Source organism: Chlorocebus sabaeus, chromosome 20 (assembly GCF_047675955.1).
Source record: "Chlorocebus sabaeus isolate Y175 chromosome 20, mChlSab1.0.hap1, whole genome shotgun sequence".
NCBI lineage: Eukaryota > Metazoa > Chordata > Mammalia > Primates > Cercopithecidae > Chlorocebus > Chlorocebus sabaeus.
The window spans coordinates 88,756,970-88,768,855 of record NC_132923.1 but is presented as its reverse complement, the minus strand read 5'-3'; the positions used below and the strand labels follow the sequence as shown (position 1 = coordinate 88,768,855).

The window sequence follows — 11,886 nt, the reverse complement described above, 5'->3', positions numbered from 1 at the left end:
TTCCAGGCGTGATGGAGCCTGCATTTTCCTCTTTATCTGGATACTTTGTGGCCATTCTTCTCTTACAGATAACAGTACTCACCTCAGGTAGGGATTTCTATTTCTTTTTCATGGTGCAAATTACACTGAAAAAAATGAGCAATCTGTTATTTCACAGATTTTACCCTTATATTCCAGTTTCGATGGTAGAAATGAGTATTAAAACAGCTTAAGATTAAGAAATGTTATTTCAATTGTTATGCTACAGAGTTGCAATGATGTGCCTATGAGACAACACAGATAAATGTTTAACATGTCTCCTTAGGAAGCTTAAATTCTCACTGGCAAATCATAATAAATATGTCTTATATTTAAGAACACACCACAATCATTTATGTAACCATATGAATTATAAGTTATAAGATTAGCAGGACTTCACATAAAGAAGTTACTGTGAGTGGGAGCTGTCCACAAATTTTTCTTAGAGCAGAGGACTACTAGGTTTTATAATTCAGATTACTTATGATGAGAGGGGTAAACATTCTTAGCAGAGACAGAAATGAATTTGACATAGTATAGAGAAGCAAAAGCTAAAGGTATGGAAGGACCCATGTGATAGTTATCTACAGTTTTGGAACAAATTAGCCTAAACATTAATGACGTAAAATAACAATCAGTTTATTCTATCCACAATTTTGTGGGTCAGAAACTTCGGCCAGGGCTCACCCGGGTGGTTCTTCTGCTCCATGTGACATAGACTGAGGTCACTTGGCGTATCTGCTGGTGGAGGAAATGATCTGAAGGGCTCAAGGTGGCTTCACTTAGGTGTCTGGCGTTTTGGTGGAGTAGGCTGGAAGGTTGGGATTAGCTGAGATTGTCAACTGACATATCCACATGTGGATTTTCTACTATTGTGGTCACAAGGTAGTCAGACTTCGTATAAGGCAGCTCAGGGCTTCAAGAAATATTGTTACAACAGGAAAGAATGGCTGCCGCTCTTTTATTAAAACAGGCCCAGAAACTACTGCAGAATGTCTTCTGCTGCATTCTACTGAACAAAGAAATCACAGAACACACTAATTCAGGAGGAACAGTCATACTTTTTGCTTCATGGAAGGGACATAAAAATTGTTGTGGCCACTTTTAGCCCACTAAAAACTGATATTAGAAAAAGTAGCTGGTATATTTTTTAAGTAAAGATTGTAAAGTAATCAGGTTCCACATCCCACCTCTTGACAATTGGAGCATCCTCCATTCATTCTTTAAATATTTATGAAGTGCCTATTATGTTCAGGTAATGCTTTATGCACTGATGATATAAAAAAGAATGAAAAAAGAGACTCTTTTGTTTCATTACCTACATATTAATAGGTCATGAGAGAAAATGAAGAAAAGAATTAGAAATAAAATATCAGATAGTGATATGTGCTAGGGAAATGTGATTTTGGGAAATGTTGAATGAGCGATCATAAAACATTTCTTTAAGGAGTAGTTTTTTAAGATGGAACCTGAGTGATGAGAAGGAGGCAGCTATGAGCGTCTGGGGGGAAAACACTACCATCAGAGTAAAGATATATCTGAGAGCAAAGTTCTGAGGTCAGAACAACATCAAGAATCAGAAGAAAGTTTAGAGCATCCCAAACAGAGGATCTAGGAGAGCATTCTATTGTAGTCTTCAGACTAAATCTTTGGTCTTCAACTCCCCACAGCGCAGTTCACTGTGAGTAGCTCTAGGAGTCACCACGTGGTCATGGTCGGCAGCCAGGCTGAGCTCAGCTGCCGGCTGTCCCCACCACAGAATGCACAACTCATGCAGGTGGGCTGGTTTCGGGATCGCCATTCCCAAATGATTTACCTGTATGAAGATGGGGAAGAACACTCTGGAGAAGGCATTCAGAATTACATGAATCGCACAGTGTTCCTGAAGGATGCACTAGAAGAAGGCAAAATTACCCTCCAGATTTACAACGTCACTGTTTTTGATGGTGGGCAGTATCACTGCTTCTTTAAAGATGGCCACACCTATGAAGAAGGCATTGTGGATCTGAGGGTGGCAGGTAAGGACAGGAAAGTCATCTTCAGATTTCCTTGGCAATTCCATGACCCCAAATTCATGAATATTTTTTAAAATTTACAACTTTCAAATATAATAAAATAATAATAGAATTTTTTGAAAAAATACAGAGAGTAATATAGTGGCACAGATAACTCTTAGCAATTTGTCATAGTTTCTTTAGATTAAGTTAAAGTCACCTTTGTGTCCCGCAATAGTGCTATTTACTTTTCTACTTTCCAAGAAGTAGCCATTATACTTCTTATGGTTCTTCTTTTTTTCCTTCAAATTTTAAGAACATCAGCTGCCAGCTATCTTCATCACAGAGTGCACAACATATGGAGGTGGACTGGTTTTGGGATCACCACTCCCAACTGGTTTACAAAGACTGGGATTGTTCTTAAACACTTGACTTTCTTAAAATTCTTTTTTCAAATTTAGTTCTTAACCCATATGGATTTTACTCTTGTGTATTTATGAGGGAATCATGTTATTATTGACAAAGCTAGTCTCGCCAAAGATGGAGTCTTTCCTTGTTTAGTGTCATAAAGCCAGTACATAAAACTGAAAGTCAGTTTCAAGCAGTGTAAACTTATTCGATAGTCACGGAATTGAGAAGTGGGAGCATGGCTCACAAATCAGTTTCTTGATTAGTGATGGGTGACGAGATTAAAATATAGGTTTTTTTCTAATAAAGAAGTTGGACATTAAAACTAACGGGAGGAATATTAATGTATTTTCTGGAACTGGGGAGTGAGCCTCTGGTAACCAGAGTGCTGCCTTCCCTTTTGTCCTTATATGGCTTCTTCCAGTTGATGATTGTCAACTGTCATGGTTCTGGTGGGGGTGTCATTTTGCATGGAAATGAGAATATAATGAAGTCTGCTGTCGTTTTGAAGCTGTTTTGTCTGCCATCTTGGTTCTAACCAGTCTCAGCTGGTCTGGTTACAATGGAACTTTTTATTGCAGGTGCCATGTTTCTTGAATATAAGTAGAGTTAGGGCAGGGTAGAAATTCAGCTGTGTCACATAGGGATTATACTGGGTAATGATGTGTCTCCCTATTAAATTATATATTTATTGAATATTCCCAATAATTGTCAGGCATTTCTCTAATCGATCAAGTCCTTATCTGTGCATGGGTATTTTCATGAGTTTTAAATTTAATTTTCTATTGAATCATCATGATATAACTTCTGGACCTATGACCGTACTGCTTTGTTTAAATGACTACAAGTTATGTGCCTTAATATACAATAGGGTATGTCTTACAACTTCACCATTCATCTTCAAAAGTGCCTTGGCCCTTTACTATATAAATTGTAATTATAAAATTATATTCTGTTAGGAATTATGATTGAAATAAAATTGAATTTATAGACTAATTTTAAGAGATTTGCTATGTATTTTTATTGAAATGTCCTGTCAGTGAACACTTACTTAAGGTTTTCAATTTTACTTCAATTTTATTTCAGTTAAATTTCATATGTTTACCCATAAAAGTCTTGCACATCTTTTGTCAAATTTCAATAGTTAGTTTGTAAAATTATGAATGAGATGTTATTGTTAAAAGTTTTAATGATTATGGTTTTGATATAGGAGTGTAATTGTTTTTTTATTTTTTGTTTTCTTTACATAGTTATTTTTGAATAAAAACTTCCTCAAGATTCAAAGTTTAGTAATTTAAAAAATCCATCATAAAAAGTCTTCTTTTCCATAACCATGAAACCATAAATTTCACCTCTCACGGGCAGCTAATGTTATGTGTTTCTTAGGTACCACATCCTGAGATTTTTTTTAACATACAAATGTGTGTATACACAAATATACTGCATAAACAAATATATTGTACATCAACATATATGTACATGTGTATACAAACATACAGATGTACAATAGATACTTTTAAAACAATTGCTAATATACTATGTATGTATTTTTGCAACTTGCTTTTTTTTAAACTTAGTAACGTGAGTTGAAGGTATTTTTTTTTAATGGAATCAAGCTGTGTAGCACAGGCTAGAGTGCAGTGGCACGATCTTGGCTCACTGCAAGCTCCGCCTCCTGGGTTCAAGCAATTCTCCTGTCTCAGCCTCCCAAGTAGCTGGGACTACAAGCGTGCACCACCATGCCCGGCTAATTTTTTGTATTGTTAGTAGAGACAAGTTTTCACCGTGTTAGCCAGGATGGTCTCGATCTCCTGACCTCGTGATCTGCCCGCCTCAGCCTCCCAAAGTGCTGGGATTATCGGTGTGAGCAACTGCACCTGGCCCCGAAAGTAATTTCGTATCAGTATATGAATCTTCCTATTCTTTCTATGATGGCAAACTATTCCACGGTGTGGATAATTCAGAAATTATTTTAGCCATATGCTTTTAAAGAACATGTAGGTTACTTCAAGCTGTGGGTGTACAAGCAGTCCTCTAATAATTTAAATAAATTACTACATGTGTAATTTCACACATGTGCAATTGTATGTCTCTTTGTATGTGTATAAAAATTATGCCATTGGTTTATCAAATCACACACATACACTCAAAGCCTTTGGACATTTAATTAGGCTTTATTGAATTGATTCAGCAATTTGGAGATAACTGACATTTCTTTCTGCACTGAGTACTGTTTATTCTGCTACTTCAGATGGCACTATATGGGATCCTAATCCATAGCTTCACTTTCTATGGGGAGATTTCTGCATTGGTAGGTGCTGCACTTCACTCAGCCTCTAGAGGCCTCCAAACTGCTCATTATTTTCTATTTTTAAAAATAAATTTCATTGTGTGTATTTAAAGTATACAACATGATATTGTAGGATACATAAATAGTAAAATGGTTACTATAGTGAAGCAAATTTATATATTCATTATCTCACATAGTAACCCTTTTTGTGGCAAAAGCAGCTAAAATATAGTAATTTGGCAGAAATCTCTAATACAGTACAATTTTATTGCCTTTAGTCCTCAGATGGTATATTGGATCTCTAAACTTGTTCATCCTACATGTCTGTTATTTGCTCATTATTTTCTGTTTACCTGTATGAAGTCAGCAAAGGTATCCATGGGGAAAGGCCAGGAATGGGCTTTTGTCCCCTTGGATATGGAGTGGTATCGATCCATTAGGATCTTTATCCTTTTGAGCTTTAGGATTCTGATCTTTTACTACCTGAAGTTCTCTAAAGAAAATTTAGAATATTTGCTGCCTTTCCTGACAAGTAAATGCTACAGGGGCAGAAATAGTTAGAACCTTCTTGAATTCCAATCACTTCCCATTGAAGTCCTGTAATGATTCTTTATCTTGTTATATTTTTAATCCGATTTTATGAGGTGCTTTTTGTATTTTATCTACCTTTTGGGTTGTCTCCAACAGGAAAGACGGTCACAATTACCTTGCCATTAATGGCAGCCCAAAATTGAAACACATAGTTTATATTTTTTTAAAATTGTTTTCACTTATACAATTGTATGCCCCCAAAATAACTTGATTCAATTTATATGCTTAAGAAATGATGATGCAAATTTCAAAATAGCCAGTTGAGAGATGGGGGCACCCAGCTGAATCTGGCTCTGGCTTGGATTGATTAAATTATTTTTATTTTTGTATTCAAGTATACTTTATACACATGGAGTGCACAAATCTCAAGTGCACAGCTCAATAAATTTTTACATATAGGGACACCCACAAATTCACCCCTCACATGAAGATATTAAATATATCCAAATGTTCCATCTTACCTCTTTCTAGTCAATACCACTCTTCTCTTGCTGAGATTCTAACTTCTATTTCCAGAGATTAATTTTGTCTGTTCTAAAACTTATATAAATGGAATCACACATATATGTGTGCAGTTGCTTATCATTATTGGTTTATGTTGTAAGTGGCAGAAATTTCTTCTTTTGTTTTTCCTTGTATTCTATGCTGTGAATGAACTTTTGGGTTACTTTCAGTTTTGGGCTACTATGACTAATACTGCCATGAATATTTTTGAACATTTTGTTTTGTATACATCAGTACTCATTTCTGTTATGTATTATAAGTAGGAGTGAAAGTGTTGGGTCATGAGCATAGGCGTATGCTCAATTTCAGTAGATACTAACAATTTCCCAGAGAGGTTAAACCAATTCACAGTCCTGGAGCCAGCCATATAGGAGAGCTCTAGTTGCTCTACAGCCTCTCCAGTCTTTGGTAATGTCAGTGCCAGTGCTGTTCATTAAAACATTTTGGTGGGGTGAAGTGGAATGTCATTAAAGTTTTACTTTGTATTTCCCTGATGGCTGGTGATGTTGAACATCTTTGCATATAATTATTGGTAACCTGGATATTTTTTTTAATGAGATGGTTTTTCAAATATTTTTCCCATTGAAAACACAAAGTTTATCTGTCTTATTGATTTATAGTACTTAATATATTTTGGATGCTACTTTCCAGATGTATTGCAAGTGCCTTCTCCTAGCTGTGACTTTTTTTTCACTTTTTACCTGTGGTCTTTTGAAGAACAACAGTTAAGTCCCAATTATCAGTCTTTTCTTTTATAGATAATATTTTTGATGTCTTGCTAGCTTGGATTTGGATGGAAGTATTATTCTTGTTCTAATTGTGGCCATCCCATTACACTTATGGTATATATAGGACACAGAGAATGAAAAGGCTGATTTACTTCTCAATTCTTGAGTCCACACCAATAACTATAATGTAATTTCTCTCTCTTCTTTCCAGCTGTAGGCTTGGGTGTGCAGATTAATGTTCAGGTTCTCGACACAGAGGGGTTTGTGGTGGAGTGTACCTCAGAAGGGTGGTTCCCACAAGCCCAGATGGCGTGGACAGACAGCAGTGGGAATGTAATTCCACATTCATCAAAATCTTACTCTCACGATGGAGCTGGATTATTACATTTGCAGATGACTATTCTTCTAAAAAATAGCACCCATGGTCCTGTAACTTGCTGCTTTTACAACCCAGTCACTGGTCAAGAGAAAAGGGCAGGTATTGTCATATCAGGTGAGTGCTTGTGGCTTGGTTTTATCAAGGAAGAATTGTCACATAAAATTTCATGTCCTTCTTCAATGTGGCCAACTAAAGAGAAAATTAAGTGGAATAATAAATGTGAGGCTGTTTTATAAGCGATGAACTGCTGTAGACATGCACTATTGAAAATGTATTAAGTTGCTGGGACAAGGAAAATACCAGGTGCTAAGGGGTTATTTTAAACAATGGAAGATATTAGAATCATCAAAGGAAAAGCCTTGTTCTGTATAGCATGTTAAGGCTTCCAAAGTTTTTATGTCCTTTGAGTGCCAGATTCACCTTTTTTGGGCTTTGTGACCTTGGGTATCACTTAACCTTCAAGACCATTGATTTATCTCATTTGGAAATGATGAAGTATATGTTATTTTGAGCTTAAAATGAAATATTGCCAGTGTAATAGTTTCACAAAACAAAGCAATATGCAAAATTAATATTGATTTAAAAATTATGATGTCACAAGTGTATTTTATTACAGAAACTGGTTTGGTCCTAGTATTGCTTAACACAGAGACAGGGAATTATTTTAGTTTCATTTCTCAAGAGATGCTTTCCCAAAAAAGAAGAAGGAGGAGAATGTTCCCTGAGAGACATCATTAGTGTCTACCAGAGGATCTTTGGATGTGATTTCAGATCAATTTTACCTCTGTTGTTAGATTACTCTGAATAGAAGAAGGTAAGCATTTAACTGGATCCAGTTCACAGAGGCTTAACGTCAAGGAAATATCCTGTCTCTTAACAGCCATGAGTGGACAATTAGAAAGCTGATAAAATAAATACTGTAAGTCCTTTTTTTTTTCTTCCTGTTCAGCAGAAACCCATCCATTTCAGGTGCTTAGGTCCCTTTGTGACCCAAAATAGACTCCTTTAATCAACTCACCATTTCAGTTTTCTGTGCCACTTCATGGGAGTATTACTTCTGGTTTCCCTTTTAATCCTACGTTTCCCTTCTGAGCCATTTAGGTTTCCTGGACTGACCAACAGTCAGCGTTGTTGAAGGTAAGGTGTGAATCTAGAACCTCAGATCTCATGCTCCTTTCCTGTTTATTTTTAAAATTTCAAATAGAAGCCTTTCAAAAATGAAGAAAGCAAATTGAGTCATGGTGATAGCCAAGTAGGGGGGATGCCTTGACAATGGATTTGTGCTATTTTTACATGTTATTTTTGTTGTTGTTGTTTCTAGAATCCATGTATGCCTCAGGTTCTAATAGTCTGGTGTTAATTTAGTAGGTTAGCCTGCTATGCTTCACATCATCTTAAATTGAAATACACTAAGATATTTATTTTGTGTTCTGTATCTGAAAATCCCAGTCTATGGAGGTATTGCCTGTATAATTCTGTGGTTTTTCTGTTCCCAATCTCTCCTTCATTATTTGGGAACCCATGTTTGTCTCTCTTTATATCTTATATACAAGGATCTTAAAACTCCATGCTCCAAATCCCTAGTAATTGGCAGAAAATGATGGGCAAACGTTGACTTTCAACTTTCCTGATTTTCTAAACTTTGAGAAATTTGAGGAATTACCTGCTTTATCAACACTCAGCAATTCCTTTCCTTCCTTCCTTCCTTCCTTCCTTCCTTCCTTCCTTCCTTCCTTCCTTCCTTCCTGTGGGTGGCAAGCTACCCAGGTGCCAAGGCAAGAGACTGAGGGCACAAGCTGCTCCAGTATATAAAGAAAATATATAGAATAAGAATAGTGATATTAGAAATAGATTATAGATATGATTATATGTGAATATTATTAATCATTAGTTTGTAGCATTACGTTTTATTCCAATATTATAATAATCTTTGTTCTACAATTATAACGTAGGAAAAACCAGGCCATACAGAGACAGGAGCTGAAGGGACATGGTGAGAAGTGATCAGAAGACAATAGTGTGAGCCCTCTGTTACACCCGAACAGGGCCACTAGAGGGCTCCTTAGTCTAGCGATAACACCAGTGCCTGGGAAGGCACCTGTTACTTAGCAGACCTTGGTCTAGCAGTAGTGCCAGTGCCTGGGAAGGCACCCATTACTTAGCAGACTGGGAAAGGGCGTCTCCCTTTCCCCGGGGGACTTAGGGAAGACTCTGCTCTACCACCTCTTGTGGAAGGCCTGACATCAGTCAAGCCTGTCCGTAGCCATCCAGAGGCCTAAACGTCTCCCTGTGATGCTGTACTTCAGCGGTCACGTTCCTTGTGCACTTTCATGTTCCACCGTGTACACCTGGCTCCACCTTCTAGATAGCAGTAGCAGAATTAGTGAAAGTATTAAAGCCGTTGAGCTCTCTGAAAAATGCATAGAAGAAATAATGATGTAAGCTGTTCCCTTTGTCTCTTTGCCTGGGCTACCAAATAGGGAAGGGCCTCCTGTCTGATGGACACGTGACTCGTATGACGTTACCTATCATTGGAGGTGATTCACACTCCTTACCCTGCGTCCTTGCCTTGTATACAATAAATAACAGCGCAGCCAGGTATTTCGGGCCACTACCGGTCTCTGCGTCTTGGTGGTAGTGGTCCCCCGGGCCCAGCTGTCTTTTCTTCTATCTCTTTGTCTTGTGTCTTTATTTCTACGCTCTCTCATCTCCGCACATGAAGAGAAAAACCCAGTAGGGCTGGACCCTATCCCACCCTTCCTTCCTTCCTTCCTTCCTTCCTTCCTTCCTTCCTTCCTTCCTTCCTTCCTTCCTTCCTTCCTTCCTTCTACATTTTGATCAGGATATTAGATATTCTCTTCTGGGAGAATTTTTCTGTTAAATTGGTCTCACAGGAACTCCCTACAGGAAATTTAAACACTGAATGTCCGATGTCTTTCTTAGTTTTATTTCTGTGACTTTAGAGCTCTTACTTTTTCTTTAAACTTTCTAAAATTTCACCAGTGGCACTTCTGATCCAGTCCCACAACTATGGAGTTTTCCAAATTCAACATTTACTGTGACATCCAAGGCTCTGTTCTATAATTTCCCTTCTTTTGTGGATTGTCCACTAGAATGTAGGAACAGAAGTAGGAATTCATCCTTTCATCCAATACTGTTCTATTCTTGACACAATAACTCCCAAACTCTGTTCTTTCCCCTAGTTCAGCTTCACTGACTGACAACCCTCATCTGAGCTCAGAGTTTATAGCATGGAGTGTAATGGGGACCTTCAGTGTGGCTCCTGCTTCTTCAGCAGTAACCTTCCATGCACAATGTAATCTTATAATTCTGTTGCTGTACTTACCAAGTCTTTCTACTCTTTCTTTCAGATATCCTGTTCAAATCAGAATATATGTCATTGATGTCACATAAAATTTCATATCCTTGGATATATTTGAGCATTGTGGTTGCTCTTCTGTTTCTCAGAATAAAAGGTATTTAATTCAGGAAAGGTAATGAGTTCTGAAGCCATTCCTTCTTTACTTGATACCAAGTGTTTGGAGGAGGTTCACACAAAACAGTGTCAACCTCAAAGCATCTCACTGCTGTACTTGCCAAAGAAGGTCTTAATATCTTGAGTTATATCTCAGGATGAGCTAGTGTTCTTCATGTTTATGTGGTTCTCCAGAGCGAAAGCACTGCTGCTGCCATAGTAGCTGTCACCTCCAAAATCTCCTGATCCTTGTGGAGCCATCATTACTTATTTCTTCTCACTTGGGCCATTTTCTGGAATTTAAAGAATAATAGTTTTGAGGCTAGGCGCAGTGACTCACACCTGTAATCACTAGCACTTTGGGAGGCCAAGGCAGGTGGATCACCTGAGATCAGGAGTTCAAGACCAGCCTGGACAACATGGTGAAACCCCGTCTCTACTAAAATACAGAAATTAGCCAGGCATGATGGTGGGTGCCTATAATCCCAGCTACTCAGGAGGATGAGACGGGAGAATCACTCGAACCTGGGAGATGGCGGTTGCAGTGAGCCGAGATCATGCCACTGTACTCCAGCCTGGGCAGCTGAGCGAGACTCTGTCTCAACAACAACAACAACAACAAAAATAATAATAGTTTTGAATATATATATATATGTGTTTTTGTTTTTGTTTTTTTGAGACAGAATCTTGCTCTGTAGCCCAGGCTGGAATAGTTTTCTCTTCCACAGGCATCTGTGGATTTTCAGACTTATTCCTCAAATTCTCCAGAATATTTTACCTTGATTATAAGAAAAAGAAAAACACATGAACCAATAATCCAATTCTTGGTTCTCCTGAATCTTCTCTCAACTCCCCTTTGTTCTTCCTATGAAATTAACCTAAACATACACCCCTTGCATCACTAAGGGTGGGAAATGCAGCCTTAATTTCAGGGAGTTGAAAACAGAAGGCAGAGAAGGCATTGGATACATTTGAGAATGGCCCCTCACAGTACTGGATCTTAGGACTTTAGACCATGCAAGATGAGTAACAGAAATGACATGTTATGCCATCAAGTATTCTAGATTTCCTGAGAGAAAGAGACTGTGATACATTCTAGGCTGCTTTGTATAGAGGAGGAGATGGAATAGGAAACTTTGGGAAATAATTTCATCCATAGTGACATAAATATAATTGATAAGACAGGTGCCTTTTGAGAGTTATCATGAAAATGAAACTCTTCTATAGTTCAGAAAACATAAGCCTAAAAACGAAAATAGAGTTCATCTTGGCTAGTCTTATATAATTCATAAAGACCTGTATAACTTTGAATGAGTATTTATCACGTGCAGGAAATGTGATAAACAATTTATAGTTCATGTCAATCAAACACCCTATGAGGTAGGTTCCATTTATTATCACCATTTTTTGGATGAAGAAATTAGTCATCAGAGTTTTCAGTTAAATTGTTCAAGCTCAAACATGTAGAGCCAGGGCTGAAACTTAGACGTTTCAAATGC

At 37.5% G+C, this 11,886-nt stretch overlaps 1 protein-coding gene across 7 annotated transcripts in view; it reads left to right on the top strand.

Annotated features, from left to right (window-relative positions):
- Positions 1-11,886, top strand: part of LOC103224857 (selection and upkeep of intraepithelial T-cells protein 1-like) — a 218,709-nt gene that overhangs the window by 182,136 nt on the left and 24,687 nt on the right. For 6 of the 7 annotated variants that reach the window (XM_037999602.2, XM_037999588.2, XM_037999665.2 and 3 more), the window contains 4 exons: positions 7-87; positions 1,689-2,036; positions 6,745-7,026; positions 10,284-10,388. In XM_037999602.2, coding sequence (XP_037855530.2) covers positions 7-87; positions 1,689-2,036; positions 6,745-7,026; positions 10,284-10,388 — 816 coding nt within the window. Of the gene's footprint in view, positions 1-6; positions 88-1,688; positions 2,037-6,744; positions 7,027-7,706; positions 10,389-11,886 lie in introns of those variants that run through there. The other variant, XM_073007324.1, reaches the window with a different exon arrangement.